The 18,373-nt window shown below is 47.5% G+C and overlaps 1 protein-coding gene across 1 annotated transcript in view; it reads left to right on the top strand.

The window, feature by feature from the left end:
• The window catches only part of PM20D1 (peptidase M20 domain containing 1), a 202,687-nt gene extending 185,168 nt beyond the window's left edge, over nucleotides 1-17,519 (top strand). Inside the window, exons 12-13 of the mRNA XM_078644591.1 lie at nucleotides 15,144-15,243; nucleotides 15,938-17,519. Of these exons, the coding sequence (XP_078500717.1) occupies nucleotides 15,144-15,243; nucleotides 15,938-16,067 (230 nt within the window). The 3' untranslated portion in view covers nucleotides 16,068-17,519. The remainder of the gene's footprint in view (nucleotides 1-15,143; nucleotides 15,244-15,937) is intronic.
• Nucleotides 17,520-18,373: the final 854 nt, after the last annotated feature.

Below are 18,373 nucleotides of genomic sequence, written 5' to 3' on the forward strand. Positions count from 1 at the left end.
ATTAATTTTAAGGTCCAAGGAGCCCATAAAATTCTCAAAAACATCCAACAGGCGTTGTAATCCAACCCCAGTCTGCGAAAGAAGAACAGCATCATCCGCGTAAAGGAGAACCGGTATTCCGAGTTCTCCTACACGGGGGATGTCAAGGGTGGCCTCCTTTAGTACGGGTTCCAAAGCATTTATATATATCATAAAAAGCAGGGGAGCCAGGATGCACCCTTGCCTGACCCCCCTTTCTGATTTAAAATTGGTGGTACATCGGCCCTCCGTGGTGACCCTGACAGAGGCTAGCAATCCCGAATGTAAGTCAGCCAGAAGGTTAACCAGGGCCCTATCGAGACCAATATTAAGTAATATTTCCCACAGCTTTGACCGATTTACAAGGTCAAAAGCTGAGGAGAGGTCCATGAACCCCAGGTACATGGACCCCTCCTTCGCCGTGGTGTATTTATTCAGGAGCAGGTGTAAGTTAAGACATTGGTCTAAAGTACTCTTTGGTCTAAACCGGTATTGCACATTTGACAGGACCCCTTTTTCGTACACCCATTCATTCAATTTAAGCAAAATGGCCCGCCCCAGAATTTTTACCGAGGAGTCAATTAATGAGATGGGTCTATAACAAGAGGGGTCCTGCCTATTTCCTTTCTTAAAGACAGGGATGATGATCGATTTTTTCCACGATGCCGGTATGTTATCCTGATTTAAAACATTAAAAACTTTGCACAAAATCTTTGACCAAAATTTCGGTGCGCATTTAAATACATCTGCAGGGACCCCGTCGGGCCAGGAGCCTTATTTTTTAGGGTCAGGTCTATCGCTTTTTCCACTTCCGAAACCTCAAAGGTTATGGTTGGACCCTCGGTTCTAAGAGGGATGTCACCCCTTTGTGTATCATTGCTAGGGTCGGTATATATTTTTCCAAAATGTTTTATCCATCCCTCATCTGGAATGTTAGCTTCAAGTGGGGAATTCTCCTCACCCGAAAATAACGGTTGGTTTACTATTTTCCAAAACAGGCCGCTATCTTTTAAAGTATCAGGGGCAAGTAGTTGGTCCCATGCCTCATCTTTTACTTCCTTTTTTCTATCTAAAACAGCTTTCTTATACGCCGCTCTTAGGCTAACTATTTGGGCTTGATCTTTGGGGATGGTCTTCAGGGCCCTAAGTAGGTCCCCATGTGCCTTAGAGCATGTTTTATTGAACCATCTTTTGCCATGATGCGACTTCTGTCTTAAACCTATAAGTAAACTTTTATTTATTTCCTTGCAGATATTATCAAAAACAAAAACCACCTCTTGATTTTGCGTCTCATTTGCTAAACATACAGCCACCTCGTCCTCAACTTTGTCCAGTACCTCTACTAAGAAGGTTTCAGGGACTATATTTGACCATTTAAGCCTGCGTCCTTATTCTTTTACAGACACGTTCAGACCACCCTTGTAAAACATCGTTTTCATTGAGAATATATCCATAGATATTATCTCAATGAACACCCTGTTATGATCACTGAAGACCGAGACCTCCGTTTTATATATTAAAACTTTGCACAACAAAATAGAAGACATAAAAATATAATCAATAATAGTACCATCATCTATTCCCTTAAATGTAGAAGACCTGCACCCCCCATCCCCGCAACTCGACTCATATAAATTCCATCTGGCCAAAAAAATTTCAAGAGCCTCCCCCCGTTTAGAATGTTCTAGGTGCGTAGGTAAGGAAAAAGGCGGGCCTTCATCTTCTAGATTGGCACATGTAGGTTACAGGGGTGTATATTAAAGTCCCCAAAGAAAATTATTTCAAAAGTATTCGCGTTTACACTGTAGACTGTCAAGAATTTTTCCAATACATCCAAATTATAACTGGTACACTCATTTGGCCTTGAATTATAAAAATTAATAAATAACATCTTTCTCTTATCGGGGATAGATAATTCCACGATTAAACAGTTCTCAGAGCCTGAAATACATTGAGATAGTGTGCCCTTTGTATCGAGTTTGAATAAACTTAGTAAGCCCCCCTTGGCTCTTCCTGCGGCACTACTGGTTGCCGGGATGCAAAAGTGTCTATATCCATCCAGTGAGAAACTGTTTATCTGGTCCCATGTCTCTTGAAGAGCAATAATATCAAACGTTTTTAAAATGTTAACCCACATGTCATTCCCCGCTTTAGCCTTGATACCAGCAATGTTCCAGGTTGCAATTCTGAAGCTAGAAGGTGGTGGCAGGGAATTAGTCCTTAACTCATTTGACTGTCAATCGTTTTCTTCCAATGATGATAGGGGGGTGTAACGATTTGCCAGGGGAAAGACTTGATCAAAATCAAATTGATTACACGGCCTAGCCAACCGATAACAGTGTGGGTCAAGTCTATTTGGTGGTTGATGTACATTTTGAGGAGGACAAGCAGAACCCAGCCTAGATCTAGCAACTGGAAACTTGGGCTGATCAGGCTGCGAGGGCGCAGGGTTACTAAGATAATTATAAAATAAACCAAGGGGCCGTGCACATACGATATTATCCCCAACTGGTAAGGAAGCTGCTCTCAGTAAAACTGTGGCCACGTGCTGTAGGTGCTTAAAATTTACAATAATGCAGTCCCCCCTAGTATTCTTTCTGGAGTTACCTATCCAACTGACTCTTAGGGTAGAAATTATATCATTAGAAAAGGCAAGTGGAAAACTGCAATTCCGGCTTAACCACGATAGCGATTTGTTTTTTAAAGCCTCATGTGTTTCTAACCTAGAATCAGTGAGATAAGAGTCCACATCAGGGACATTAATTAGCACAACAGTATATGGTACACATTCCGGGGGAAGATTAACTGAGGCTTTCCTCTTAGCCACACTCCTCCATTCATTATTCCCCCACCTACAGCTGTCAGGTTACTAGAAGTTGTAGAGAGTGGTTGATTTACTGATACTGAGGGTGGCAGAGTGTTTGAAACCAATGGGGGTTGGGAGGTTAATACAGTTTGTGTGTTTATTTGTTGTGGCCCTGTTCCCCCCGTTACCACGACTGCCTGCATCCTTATTATCAATATTTGCATTATTTCCAACCTTGATAGACTTCTGTGAATTAGTCAGGGTTAGGTGTGAGTTCAAAAGACCACCCAGTCTGGATACCTCTTGTGATACCTGGTCTAGTTTTTCCACAAGAGGTTTGAGCAAGAGTTCGATTTTTGCTTCAATTAGGCTAGCCAGCAGGTCAATATGGGCAGGAAGCGGATTATTTGTCTCCGCGTTATTTATGGTCTCAGCTATGCTCCCTTGACTAGTTGAATGAGTTCCAGCTTTTTTTGGTTTCCTATTTCCCCCCCGCCTAGTTGGTACCTTCCTACCGCCCCTTAAAACTCTTCGTACAGGTGAGGGTGTAGGTGAAGGCCTCGGGGAGGGTATCGGAGAGGAAGATGGTGAAATTTCCAGGGATTTATCCCTCTCTTCCTGCCTCTGTTGTAAAGATATGTCATTGGCACTAATAGTGATCGAGTCATAACAGCTACGATCCAGAGCAGGTGAGACCAAAGGGGCATGCAGGCTTGTTGGGGAGACCGGAGGGCTTGCCAGGTTTAGAGATAGGCGCCTTTCTTTATTGATTTTACTGACTACCTTTACCATGTAATTATCCATGGTCACTAGTGATGTTTTGGATGATCTAAGTTTCGACATTTTTGATATACCAAGGTTATGGATCAAAGCACTTTAGTTTGGCAACACGGGTATTATTATAACTTGCAAAACAATTGCCTTAACTTCACAAGCGTCAACATGGGCCACAGTACAGGTACAGAATAGTTAGTCTCACAGTTTTGAAGTGTTCCGGGGAAGAAGAAGAACCAAGAGCCAAGGTCCGTGGCCCAGCCCAGCCTCGGTCTGCCCCGGACGGCCACAGACGGCCCGCCCTCTGCCAGAGCTCAGCCCGGCGACGCCTGCGCGCGTCCCGCGAGGCGGGAGCAGCAGCCGTCTGATAAGCACCTCCGGGCGCGGGATCCTGACGCAGCAAATTGCGTCCCCGTGAGCAACAGGGGCCTCTGGGTAGTGTAGTTCACTCCCCCCTCTCTGCGGCCGCGATGTCGGGAGCGGCAGCGGGGGAGAGTCGAGGTGATCCACAAAGCGTCCGTTGGTCAGGGAAAGCAGGAACGATGTTTGCTGGTAGCCCCCAACGAGCAAATGCCCCACTGGGAAACACAGCAGTAGAATTCATAAGAAAATAAAGTAAGAAAACTGGAAGTCCTACATATGATGTAGCACAAGAAACAACACTTCACCGCTGAAGGATTATGTCCCACTCTGAAGATTAAAAACGAAAAAGCAGATGTTGCACGTTGTAAATGACATAATAGGAATTTGAAGCGACAGTTTACTTTATTGGCTGAGCAGAATTGTTTCCCCTGAATCAATGTGCATGTTACATAGGTTCTGTTATTTTTCAGTCATTTGCATTAATTTCCAAATATTGGGCCAAAACGCATTTTAGTCAGTTGTATTTAAGTAAGTCACTTGTATACATCCACTCTTGAGTCCCTGTTAGTTTCAGAACCAAGTAGAAACCAGCCCATCTTCTTCGAGAACAATTCGAGCTTTACATTTCCCCTGAAAATATCAAGAGCAGCTGAGGAAATGGACAAAATGCACACAGTACACTGGGGAGCTAGGAGCTAGAAAACCATTTATTCTTCAAGGTCCCCTCGCCTGAAGCACAGGCGTGAACCTGGGAATTATGGGAAGGAGTTCGATTTCTTGGCCATCAAAAACTATGCTGATGGAACCTCAACTGTCACTGAATGACAAGTCAATTGGATTAACGTGGACACCGACCGCACGAACATACGGCCAAAAAAACCAAAGACCGTTTGTTACCAGATTTGTCTTCTAAAAAAAGGTAAATCATTTGCATCAGAAAGCTACTTCAGAACCTCTGTTTAAGCCCGTTGTTCAAGCATTCTTATGTTTGCTCTGGGTGGGTGGTAAAGCTCTCCTTAAGGGTCTCCCAGACTCCAAATCATCCGACCTTTGGGTAATTCTATATGATACAGCTCATCTCATCAAAATGACGTCCCCCCCTATCCTGATTGCACTCCGCTGGCTACCCTCACTGATCTGCAGCATCTTCAAAACAAGCTGCTTCGTTTACACAACCACCACCATTAGCACCCCTGCTTATCTTGAGGATCAGCTGACCATCTCTGCTGGTTCTCCGCACACCTGCAGCCAGGAGATCACAAGGCTGCTGGCTTTTCCCATCTTTGTACCAACTATATGATACAACATACGTATTCATCAGCGCCCCAACCCAAACGTTGCTCTAATTTAGGACAGTTGAAGATGCACCTCTCAAAAGAGCACTACATCACAATACATTAACCGTCCACAAACCAGCTACCTCTCCCATCAGTCCTTGACTGTATGCTTGTCTTTGACACTGTACAGCGCTGCTGTGCCTTTTATCTAGGTTTGTGCTGTAGAAATACCACATTCATACAAACCATATACACATACATCAGGATACAGGCAGACATCCGGGGAGATTGGCTAGACTATGTGCCTTCTCATTGCTAACGGGAGCACAGATATTGTAACACAATATCTATAATAATAACACACTCTTCTGCACTTTAGCAACCGTATTGTCTATCTGACTCCAAAACTGCTGGACCTCGTAGTAGTGTTCCAAAGTACAACAGAGACCTCTCAGTTGCAGTCAACTCCGTGCAGAGGCATCGTTCAGAAGTTTGACCCACTACAAAGGCATTTTGATACATCCTGTTCCAGTTGTGCCTAGGGGCATGGAATGTCTCCAGTGGTGAGCTCTGATGAATCATCCACCCCTGCTTTACACTCTTGTTCATGGCTGGGACAGGAAACGCTCTGTTGAAGCCCTCTGAGTTAGGGCAGGAGCAGAACCAGCGATCACCGTAACATTCCGGCCCGTGGTACCAGCAGATAGAAGGCCTAGAGTGACAACTTGGCCCCTGATGGTGCATGTACGAGCCAGTCAATGTAGGGATGACCATTCAGCCCAGTATTTTGAAGCTGCATACTAAAGAGGCAAGCAACTTTGTGGAAACTTAACGGGAGCACTTGAGGGCGAGCACGAGGGTGCTGAACTTCCAGTGATTGCAATGCACACAGAAAGGAAGGTACCTCAAGTCGGAAAAAGTATCAAATGCATCCTGGTGATGGAAGGAGGCGAGGAAGTCCCCAGAGTTGAATACCGGCACATGCGTAGTCTCTTCTCGCTTGTTCCTCCTTGCTGCTCCTAGCATGTATGTATATCCCTCTTATTTCACATAAGGGCACATGCGTCGACCTCCTTAGGCAACTTCGAAAAATTTCCCAACTACTGTCTTTTTCTACCTTAAGGAGTGTGGTGTCCGCAATGATCTTAGGACGGTTGGATTACGGCAATGCCCTTTATGTCGGGCTCCCCCAGCAACAACTTTCAAGACTGCAAATAGTCATGAACGATGCCGCTAGACTGATTTTTAAAAAATCCAGGAGTACGCATGTTTCGCCTCTCCTGCGTCAACTACATTGGCTCCCCATTAAGCAGAGGGTAATGTTTAAAGGTCTATGCATCTCGCACAAGGCAGTATATGGCAATGCGCCTAGCTACATCAAAGCCAGACTGTTGCGGTATACCCCTAGGAGGACATTGCGTTCGTCCGAGGATATTCTTTTGGTCAGCCCTCGTTTCCGCCTGTCTACCCTGGGCAGACGTGCCTTCTCGACCATTCTTCCGGCAGTCTGGAACAAATTGCCATTTTGCCTTCGGAAGGAGCCTAATCTACTGCCGTTTCGTCAGATGTTAAAAACGGTGTTGTTTCAAGATGCATGGGGCATGTTATAAACTGGTTGCCTGTTTCTGTAATGTCCAGTGTTTCCAAGTACAAGCGCTTAGAGACCTATAGGTGATAATGCGCTATATAAATTGAATAAATAAATAAATAAATACATTTCCTCACTGATTTGCCATGGTAGAGTGTGTGAGAGCTGGCCAAACACATTTGCAGATGTCTGCTTCCACCAGCACCTCAGACGAGCACGTACCCTTCCCTGTCATTGGCAGAGCACATTTTCCTTCCCTATCTGTGGCATCCCCTCTGCTTCCGACTCTTGCTGCTGTGTTTGTCACCTTCACATTTCCAGTTCGTTCGCATGCACCACACACGGTTCTGGATTTCTCAGATCGTGGGTTACACCCAAAGGGACTACTTGGATGCTAGAGATACAATACTGTTTAGAAGGAGCAATACGAGCACAGGTATTGGCACATCTCGCAGCTGCAATAAACTTCAGTAGGTTTTGTTCTTTCGTATTTTTAGTGAATGAGGTCCAGAGCTCTCTCTGACTCCCAGGCAGACTCACTTTACATGTGGTTATTCCTTACGCTCTAATGCAGCGGTATACACTGAGAGAGACACTTGTTTCAACATGCGACTTAATTGGCACATTATACTTCTTTGCTAGGGTCTTATCATTCCAGTTAACATACAAAAAAAACGAATGTTCACTGAAGCACTCTCAATTCCTTCATGTGCATTTCTGACAATTGACTCTGTGTTCATTAACATCAGGGGCTTTATTACTCATTGTCATTGTTTGCGCCGGGCCCAAACAATGACAGTACACCCTATTACGATGTATACGCTGCCCCCAGGGCAGCTGATAACTCCCGCTGCCCCCAGGGCATTGCCTTCATGTGAAAAGACGGAGCGGCTGCTGGCAGCCTCTCCGTGTGCTGACTTTTAAAGGGGATTAGAGACCCCCTTGAGGGCGGGTGCAGTCAGTGACTGCACCCGCCTGCAAGGGGTTGTCTGGGGGATCCTTAGGACCCCCTTTCTCCCCTCCAAAGGGCTGCTCTCAGGGGGCGCACTCACAGGGTGCCACCTTCTAGGTGCGCCCCTGAGAGCTTCTTTGCCTCTGCGCCCGCGTCTGTAATATGGTGCGGGCACAGGCAAAGGAATTCCCTCATTTGCTTGGGGCACGCCCCTCTGCAAAAGAGGGAACGCTTCCTGAAGGTAGCGCTGGCGCTTTAAGTGCGCCTGTGCTATTGGTATCACTGAAGGGGATGCACAGGCACCAATGCACGTTCACCCCGTGGCACTTATTGTAATACGGCCCTTGGTCTAGACGTGCAGGTAATGTGCATAACTTTCATCCTAAAAGGTAGATTCTCTATAGCAGTGCAAGCTTCTCGCGCTGTTATCCTGCTGGCCCGGCTCCTCGCTCTGTCTGTCCCTGTGATGCAGCTCTTTCCACTAGCACTGCACGTGCCTGTCCGCAGTGACCTGCTTGTAGTGATCCATGCATGGACACGTTCTAGTGTTCCTATGTTCTGTACTACACCGTACACCCACCCACCACCGACGTCACTGGGTCAGGTGACGCGGTCAATAAAAGAGGCCGAGCGCACGTGCTCGCGGCCATTTTCATCACCCTCACTATGTGTCCGTGTCACCTCATTAGCACTAGCATGAGGGCCTAGGGCCCGATCTTTACACTGGCGACGAGGTCGGTACGTGCGCCCATGCGTGGCACTGCCCAAATTCGATAAAAAGGGGGAGAGAACCGGCCGCCTGAATGGCATCCCCTGGGGGAAGGCGCAAAGCGCCGAGAAGTCCTGCGGGCGTCACAGAGCCGCAGCGCCGCCGGTGACCGGGAGCCCGCACTCCATCGACCGCTACTGTGAGCCCCCCCCTTGCCTGGACGAGCCCCGGGGAGAAGCTACGGCGACCGGGTGCCCACCCCGTGAACGCCTGCCGCCTGGCCGAGGAATCAAGGTGCGGGGCCGGACTGCTGATTCGCCGGCCACCGCTACTGCCCAGCAGAGAAGCAGCGGGACGTAGGACCGAAGGTGAGCCCGCAGGCTGCCCGATAAAAAAACTACCAGGGTGACCGGAGGTCCGCGGAAGCTCACCCCGCCTCCGCGTTGGTCATGAACAATGAGGGGGAGGGAGTGGAGTAGCTAGCCACCTCCCGCCCCCCCTCGCGACGAGACCACGGCCGTGACTAAAAGCAGAGCCCACCCGCAAGGTAATGGTGCCATGACGGGTGTGACGCGACCTGCAGCGGACCGCACGCATCACCATCCCCTAAGGCGGGTGACTACCCTGCATACCAGCATGGAGCAACCCCCCCTCCTGCCCGCGCGTGAACTGTGAGGCTGCCGCGGGCAGGGAGAGATAAGTGACCACTGCCGCAAGTTAAAATAGCCGGCGGGTGCCACCCCGCACGGCTACAGCGCCCGTGCAGAGCGAGAAGAAAAGAAACTGCCGCCTGCACCGCCTCTCGGTGCCCCCAGTCGAGCACTACACACCCTCCAAGAAATTGCTGAAGCGGAGCCCACCTGCTCAGCACAGGACATGCCCTGCCCTCCGTGCAACCGGAACTATGAATAGCCGGCGGGTGCCAACCCCGCACGACCACACATCGCCCAGCACACACCCCCACCCCCTGCCCGCGGACTGCAGAACGCTGCCGCGGGCAGAGAGGGCAAAGAGAAGTAAAAGCAGAACGGCTGCCGGCAACAGAAGTATGCCCCCACCTCCTGGGCTCCCCGGCAGAGGAATGAAGCGCCTGTAAGCGGCCAGCGCCGCCAAAATGAACTCCAACTGTGTGCCTAAGGGCACCGGCTGCCAGTGCGCTCCCAAACAGAAGAAAGCGGAATGTGCCGGTACACCCAGTGAGACAAGAAGATACACGAGGAGGGAGTCTACCAACAAAGAAGACTGCTGCCAGACCAAGCCTAATGCAACACTCCCATCTAGTGGACTCTTTTGGTATTACAGCTCATGATTCAAACAAGCCTGTGACAACCCAAGGGAAACACTGCAAGAGCACAGCAAGGACCGCCACACGCAGCAAGCGAGTGCGCAGCAGTGCAGGAGTCAACCACACCAGTAAGGAGCCTGCGGCTGCCACTTCCAGCGCGACGTGCAAATGAAGAGCAACGCAAGGAGGACAGTGAGGCAAAGAGAGGCACGAGTGCTCCAGTCAGCAATCAAGCACTGGAAGAACTTCCAGGGAAAAGACTGCCATGATCAAACGACGGAGAGAGCAGTGACGCCTTGTGGCCACAGGCACTCACCACAGCATCAACAGCTCCCGCCAACGATCCAAAGCAGCAAGGACCCGACGACACGGACGAATAAAGGCGCTGAAAGCGCGCCCAGTGGCTGTTTGACGCCACCGCAACCAAGTGAAAGAGCGCACGGAGTGACGGCGCTGAAGAAGCTCTACGAAGGTACAAGTCGGCACCAGAGAGCGAAGAAGCCGCACCCAAGAAACCGAAGGATGTGCGCAGCAGGTATCCAAGAACACCGAAGAGTAAGTGCGCGTACCACGCGCCACGTGGCGACACGACGCCACCGCAAGGTGGTAGAAGAGAGCATGGAGTGCCATCGCGCAGGACAGGTATCCGGGACGGTCACACGACGTGACGCATCCCAGAAGCCAATCAGCAGGAGGATCGCCCACCCAAAAACCGACCCACGAGGGGGTCACGACAGGAGGGGACCGATGCAGGGGTCCACAAGAAAAGCTGCAGCACAAGGTCCGACAGGAGGACTGAAGGTAACCTGCCAAAGATCGGCAGAAGTGGACCGGCAAATGGTCCAGGACATTCAACCTTCGAAGAGGTCTACGGACGTGGACCCACGAACGTCACCCATGAGAAGATGCACATGAATGAAGGTTTGCGACCCTAACTCTGGCTGCTGAAGGAAAAGGAGCGAGTGTCCCCCGATGAGGACAAGACCAGGGAGATACATGCAGAGTGCGCGCGCTGCATGGAGAAGCCTGGCCAGACAAGAGGAAACCAGATCGATCCAAGTTATGTCGCGAAGCGGAAAAGAAGAAAAGGGTAAAGAGATCTGTGTGGCACGTTTGCCACTGCCAGAAAGAAAGAATAAAAGGAGAGATCTGAGTGGCACGTCTGCCACTGCCAGAAGACAAGCAGAAAAGGAGAGATCCGAGTGTCATGTCTGCCACTGACAGAAGAACAGAAGGAGAGTTCGAAGTGACACGTTTGCCACTGCAAAAGTGGAAAAGGAATAGAATCAGGTGGCACATTGCAATTGTTAAGAGTAAGAAGGAGAAGTCAGTGAGGTACATCGTCCCCACGAATAAAAGAGAGAGGAGTGTAGCAAGACAACCCACACCCAGGAGATAAGCAAGGCGACAAATGCCAGGACACTGGAGCACGAGGAGCACGAGTCCTGGAGAACACCCGTGGCGTAGTAAGAAGACCAGCTGATCCACGATGCTTCAGCACACCCAGGATCTGCGGAGATGAGCAGGCGAGACCGTTTGTAACATCCACCTTTGGGGTTACTCGGACACTGGACAATGCCAGCCGTGGTGACCCAGGGGCAGAGGCCTCAGGGACGACAGTCCCCACGACGAGAGATGGTCATCAGCCGCCCTTCCGCAAAGATCCGGGGAGGACGAAGACATCGCAAGCAAAGACTGGAGCCAACAGCTACCCTCTGGATGAGGCTGCGGACTGTGAGGTGAGACCCATCGTCTCCTCCATACCCCCACTGACGGCGGCGTTGGAGCAACATGGTGCGGTACACCCAGCCCAGTGCAAATCTGAAGAGAGGGCCTTAAGGATATCCCGTGGCAGGGAAACACCTTCGAGAGGGGCAATCCTGGTGAGAGGGATGCTTTGCAACAGATCCGTCTCTTGCCAAGTATGACGCAGACCACAGGTGAAGGAAAGGCCAGGACTGGAAAGTGAACAACATCCACTGGCGAACTACAAGAACTCTAACTGCCTCCGTCGCCAAGGAAGTAAACCAAAGAAAGACTGTGAGGACAACTTTGTGGCAGAGTCGTCAGCAGACTGGATCCATCGAGCACCCATGGCCGGTGCCACCGTGAACTAGTGCTCCCCGCAGTAGACTGAACATCGTCTGTGACTTCAAGCAGCGGCGGATAAAGAGACTCTGCAGAAATTGAACACTGTACTGCATCCGGATATATATTTGTGTTTTTCCCCAGGTTGAATTTTGACTGTGGGTTTTTGTTATTAAAAATTGGGAGGGATGTAGTGATCCATGCATGGACACGTTCTAGTGTTCATATGTTCTGTACTACACCGTACACCCACCCACCACCAACGTCACTGGGTCAGGTGACGCGGTCAATAAAAGAGGCCGAGCGCACGTGCTCGCAGCCAATATCATCACCCTCACTATGTGTCCGTGTCACCTCATTAGCACTAGCATGAGGGCCTAGGGCCCCATCTTTACACTGCTGACCTTCACACTGAATGCCAGTGATGCAAGATTCCCGCTCTTTCAGCCCAGCGTCCCACCTTCCTCATACTGTCCATCACACTGAAAAGCACTGAACCAGCTCTTCACGGAGTCTGACTGTGCCCCATGAACCTCAGCAGTGTTCCCAGCTTGTCACCAAATGTCTCCATGTAGCCCTGGGCCATATATTGCCATCCACTATCGTAGAGGTTCCTCACACAGTTGTCCGCCTGTGGCCCAAGCTCCCCGCGCTGCCCTGTCTGACAGTCATGTATCACTCTGTGTATGTGTGTCCTCAGTCTGTCAGTCACGGTAGGACTCGGAGCTAAAAGCAACTGCGTAAAATGTTCAGTAACGGGCTCTTATCTGAAGTGTGTCCCTCTCCAGCAGGATTTTTGGAGATCTTCATAACATGTTTTTCAGCAAAGCACCAGAGGTGACAAACCGGTACTTATTCCAGCTTAAAGATGCCCACAGGAACCACCCCTTCATAAAGGAATACCTGGCCAAGGAAAATGAATTTGACCGATTGGTTCTCCAGTATGCTCCAAGTGCATGAAGACTTCTACTGGGACGGTTTAAGATGGCACAATGCAGCTGGGCCAAAGAGGCTCTTCAGTCAAGTGGACAAGATGTTTTCACGTAGATGAGACTTTTGAGTTTTACAAATCCATGTATATATCAGAGATCTTGCGCCCAAGGACGGCCATCCATCTGTACCAGGCCAGCAAACCTTGAGTTCAAACTGTTCTTATTGGAAATACAAACCACAGATCTGGATATGCCTGTACGTACATTCCTAATAAACATGTAACCAGAAAAAAAAAAACCTTTGTTTTCTTTTTCATATATTCCGAACTCAAGCGGGGACTATCCTGTGCTAGCTGCGAATGCAGCAGATCTACCTGTGCAGCAAAAAACCCAGCCTTATCCTGGTCTGTCAACTGTCATTTGTAGACCGTGTCAACAATAAAATATAAAAAACAGAAATAAGTGTCAGAACTCCAAAAGATGCTGATGTGTCATTGTGCAGAAACATCTTTGGACGTACATTCAAGCAAACGCTTTACAACTAAGTAATGTAACTTGTAGTCACTGCAGTGCTGCTAAAGTTACAGGAATAACACTTCTAAATAAAATGTTATGTTGATATTCAGAGCTTGCGTTGGCTTCTTCTGTTAGTGACTGATTACAATAATGTGCCCGACGGTGCAGAAGAGCGGACTCTACTTGTGGTTTGTGAACTCTGACAAGACAAAGTGCAGTTTGAAAGAACCCCATTCATATGTGTTTGCTCTCAGTGATTAGCAACATCATTATTCGCAATAAATGAAATATATTCAGTGAAGAAAAAATATTCTTCTTAGTTCAAACACCAAGTAAAACCCTTGCCTACTTTGGGGGCCGCTAAAAACTTCCTTTTATTGACAGAGCATATTGTGCACTTGCAGCGCACAGTATGTATGCAGTGTCAACAAAAGAAGCCCCAATAATTTATTATGCATGCAGCAGGATCAGTTTTCCCACACTCCCGCTTAAGGTAATGAATAAACATGCCAGGTCTTCCTTTTGTGTGGAAGCAGCTGGCCAGGTATGTGCAGTAAGTTTTCCACTCTAAAAATGCTTCCTTGATACTAGGCCTAGGTGTTGCTTCTGCCTTTGACTCTATTTTGTATACCTGCTAGCTTGCCCACATTGACTGCTTCGCACGATTGGTCTGATTCTCTAAAGTGACTTGGCATCAGCCATGCCGAAAACACCAGACGATTCTCAAGCCAACCATGGGTATCAATCCTGCTCTCAACTGGAGTAGACCGGTAACCATATTTCAATTAGCTGGTGGGCAGATTAACCATGCTTGTCTGGGTCGGTGGTCGAGTTACCATGCTTTTTTTGAAGAGGGTAATCGAGCCTAAATGGCCTGGGAGTAGGGCGACTTTGCTTTATTGCCGTGCAAGTCGCAATGGTGTAATGGACTAGACGTAGGATAGCCATGCGTTAGTGGACTGTGAGCACTGTAAACATGCTCGCGTTCAAAGTGGGAAGAGAGTTCCTGCATTAATGAACGGGGGCGGAGTGACTAAGATCTAAAAGTCTGAGTCGATGCAACCATCAGTAGCTGACTTTGCAGCTTGGTAACTATGGTGAGTAGCTGGAAGGTATATCTCCACTGCTGCAAATGGTGTCAGGGCAGGCATACTGCAGTTGGAGGCAGTCTACGTACATTTTGGAGGGTTAGAGGCAGTTAACCATGCCGCAATTGTCTGAAAAGCACCATAGCGTTGCTTCCGTTTGCCAGAAAGCCATGTAGATAGGTTGATATTATCTGGAAGTCACGTGACCATGCTGGGCTTGGCGGCTTGCTAGGCTTTCTGGTTTGGTCAGAAAGGAGCAGTCCAAAACTGTGACTGGCAAGAGAGAATGATTGGTATGCTTCTGTTGGCAGCTAAGTCCTTATTGTACTAACTGGAGGGTCGGATAGCAACATACCAGGTGGGTTGTCTTGGAGACAGAGTAGCAGTGTTTCAGGTGATGGGAACAGGCTAAACGTGACTGGATGAGAAATAGAATACCAATGCACGCAGTCATTGGCTAGAAGGTAAAGTAACAATGCAGTGATTGGATCAGAGAAAGAGTACCCGTGCAGGGAGGCTTAATAGACTTGGAGTTAGATTGTATTTATCACCGAGTTCGGCCATGTGCTGTGGGTCATTCATTTAGAACGAGTATGTTTGCAGAGATGCAAAATTGGGTTTATTTGATTTTAAATTTGCTTTGTTTCGCCATTTATGCAGTTTCTTTTTTGCCTCCACATCAGTCGTATTTTCCTTTTGCCTCCACATCAGTCATTATTTCATGTTTATTTTTTTATTTCCATGTAGGAGTGTGTGTTGGGAACACAGATAGCCGCCACTATGTGCGCTTGACTCAACATATATACCGGTTCAGCCCAATCTGGTTGAAACCTGAAGACATTAGTCGGTGAGTATAGTGTGGTCTTATGGAGGGATTGGTATTTTGATATTGTCTGCACCATCCACTCGCGTTGTCTTTTTGAACATTTGATCTTAATCTCCCTTTGGTCTGATGCTGCCACAATATCTCAAGTGCATAAAAGAGCCAGAAACTAAGTAAGCCATTTATACATGTGCTAAACATTATAGAGAAGTTATTTCCCTTTACATCAATCAATGTGGTATATTGAAGGTATAGTTGATAACTCCAATGATATTGACACATTTAAAAATACAAAAATGATTTTCAGTAAATAGAGTGTCTGCAGACTATGCCAGTATAATGAACGAATAGAGGAATCTTTCGTTGTCTCTGTCTTAGAACTGCTGATTTATTTAGGCAGTTTTGGCTTTGAAAGGGGCTGTGTGTTGCTTAATGCTCAATGACTCGAGATCTTTTCAGCCTGCTATGTGGTTGGAGATTGTGACTAAGGTATTTTTAACAGCTTTGCAGTCCCTCGAAGACCTGTTCTTTGACTGTGATGCTCTAGACTAATGTCCTGTCTGAGGTTGTTGTACACGGGCCCTGTTTGGCACATTGTTCTGCTGAAGGCTATTCGTTATGCTGTTCTGGACTCTGCTTGGTGCTGACTCGGTTTAACGCTTCTCTGTTGTGTTCGCAGAATATTACATGTAGCGCTAACATGTCCTTTCTGGTGCAGGATTCACGGCCTGAATGAGAGGATCTCGGTGCAGAACTATGAATTACTGGTGCAGTTCTACCTGCAGCTCATCCAAAACGCTGACACTGAGGTGCTGCCTACGCCACATCTTGAATCACATGAGCTCTGAACCACCCGACAGGCACCAAGCGAACCCAACACTCTGCGATTCAGTCATCGGAATGAAATCCTGTTTCCTGGTCGTGCATATTTACCTGGAAATGTTGATGTGAAGCCCGATTGTTTTTCAGATGGAAAATCAGTCTCAACACCTGCTAAGCATGCCCGTTTTGGCAAATAGAAAGTTGAGCTTAAAGTTGGGTGTGTTGTACACGGTAGACTAACTAAATTTGAGTCCTATTTGAGGATATTTATTGTTTACACCTAAAGTCTGACCTTCTGTCTCAGTGGGACCAACAACTCTGTATTCCAGCTTCCTTAACAACCATTGTGATTCTAGTGGTCTGCCTCAGGTCAAGCAATCCAAGATTACAAAAATGCATACGTTTGTTGGGTGACTGCCTGAGACTGTGAAACAAGGCGTCTCAAATACAGGGCGCCATTTAGTCAACTTATCAGAGGAGAACCGGAGAGGGGTACACTCGGGGACAGGGTCTACAGGAGACAAGTGGCAGCCTTGACTAAATGAATGAACCAAAGAAAAGATTTGACTCTGAAATTCTCTGTAACAGATTGCAGGGAATGGCAAGGGATTCTCTATAACAGCTTGTACCATAAGAATGGAAAACCAGGAATGAAACAGGCGAAGGAGCGGTGTATCAAATAGTCCAAATTAATTAAACTGATTTCAGGAAGACTGTTCTAAAGAATGATACTTAGCTAATTTATTTATCCTAGAATACATTTCTTATTGTGCCCCAGCTGTGGATAGATTTAATGTAATTTTATATTAATTTATAAGAAAACTGGCATCAGCAGGACTGCTGAAGAATCAGGCAGACTCCTCTGGTTTTGTGGGGTTTAAATTGTGTCTGATGTACAAGTACCATTGTACAGAGTGGAATGATTTTAGGGGAGGGAGTGTGGTTGTGTGCGGGTTGTGTGTGTACACCCACATATAGTCTAGTATAGGATACACTCCTTACCACAAAACTAGGGGATTCATGTGACTGGCGGTGTATCGTCCGCACTTTCAGTAATGGACAATGTCGTCTTAAGACTTGCAAAACGACCAGTTCTGCACGCCCATATAAAGATGCCCCCTCTCTTACTCTCACGCCTTCAGCCTCATTTAGGGCGCCACGTTAAATCTTGTAGTACTAGTTACCAGAGGATAATAATGTGCGGGTTTGGGAGTCCATGACCGGTATAGTCTTGAGGAATGCTGTATGCGGAATGTTAGGTGAAATCTTTGAGGGGTTTGTACTGAGCTGGGTAATTGAAAGGTGCTCTCCTCTTTCATGTTGGGGTTTTTTTACTCACTGCTTACTGTGATAAATACTCTTTTGGACTACTACGTCTTACTGTTGCACTTTTATTACCACAGTTAACTCTTGATTTAGAGATTTTAGGATACGTTGTAGAATAAACTGCAGCAACAATACTACCATATATTTTTCCATATAATTGCCACCATTGTCTTGCTTTTGGGAATCCCGATTATTTTCTGCATGAGTGATGTCGTTTTAGGTATTCACTGATATACTAGAGCCATTTCACTCAGTACACCATTACCACTGAACTGTATATGCAGGCAAAAGTGAAAAATGTGCAGTTCACAGGTTGCAGGAAATATTTCTTTTAAAAACAGTTTACGGTGGCACGATAAATGAGAGCATTGGAATCAAGGTTCCATGCTGGAAGGAGTGTTTGCTGCTACACTCAGGGTGCAAGATCGGTAGGTTTAGGCGCTCTCCGTACTGAGCCAGTATTGCAGCTTTTGATCTTTGGCCTCGGCGAGTCTTCCAAAGATCTTCCTTACCAGCTCATCTGATGTGATAATCAGCTGGGGAAGTCAGAGAGCCAGGGGTACAGTACGGTCAATGAGCCTTGGCACGATGGAGATGTTTTGGAAGGGGGCTAGCAGTGCAAAGCACTAACACAACCTGTGAGCCCAACAGCAGTCCACAGCCCTGCCATCCAGGCACCAAGTCATTGGAGATCCCATTCGAACATCTTTGTGGGATTGGCATCTCTTTCAACCAATAAGCCAATCTGCTATCTTCTACTTACTTGTAAATAGCCTGACAGCATTTTTCAACAAAAACCTCAAACTCCGAACCATCCATACCATGGTGCACCACTAAATTAAATGCCGCCTCTAGCCACACAAAGCACAGTACCACTACCATCTGAGCATGGAGAGAGTGATGAAAATGTTCGTAGTTCGTAGTTCGTGCTAAAAAAATACAATTTCTTTATAAATACTTTATATGCCATAGGCCATAAACGTTTGGCAGTATACAAAATAAAATA

This window comes from Lissotriton helveticus, chromosome 5_1 (genome assembly GCF_964261635.1).
Source record: "Lissotriton helveticus chromosome 5_1, aLisHel1.1, whole genome shotgun sequence".
Lineage (NCBI taxonomy): Eukaryota > Metazoa > Chordata > Amphibia > Caudata > Salamandridae > Lissotriton > Lissotriton helveticus.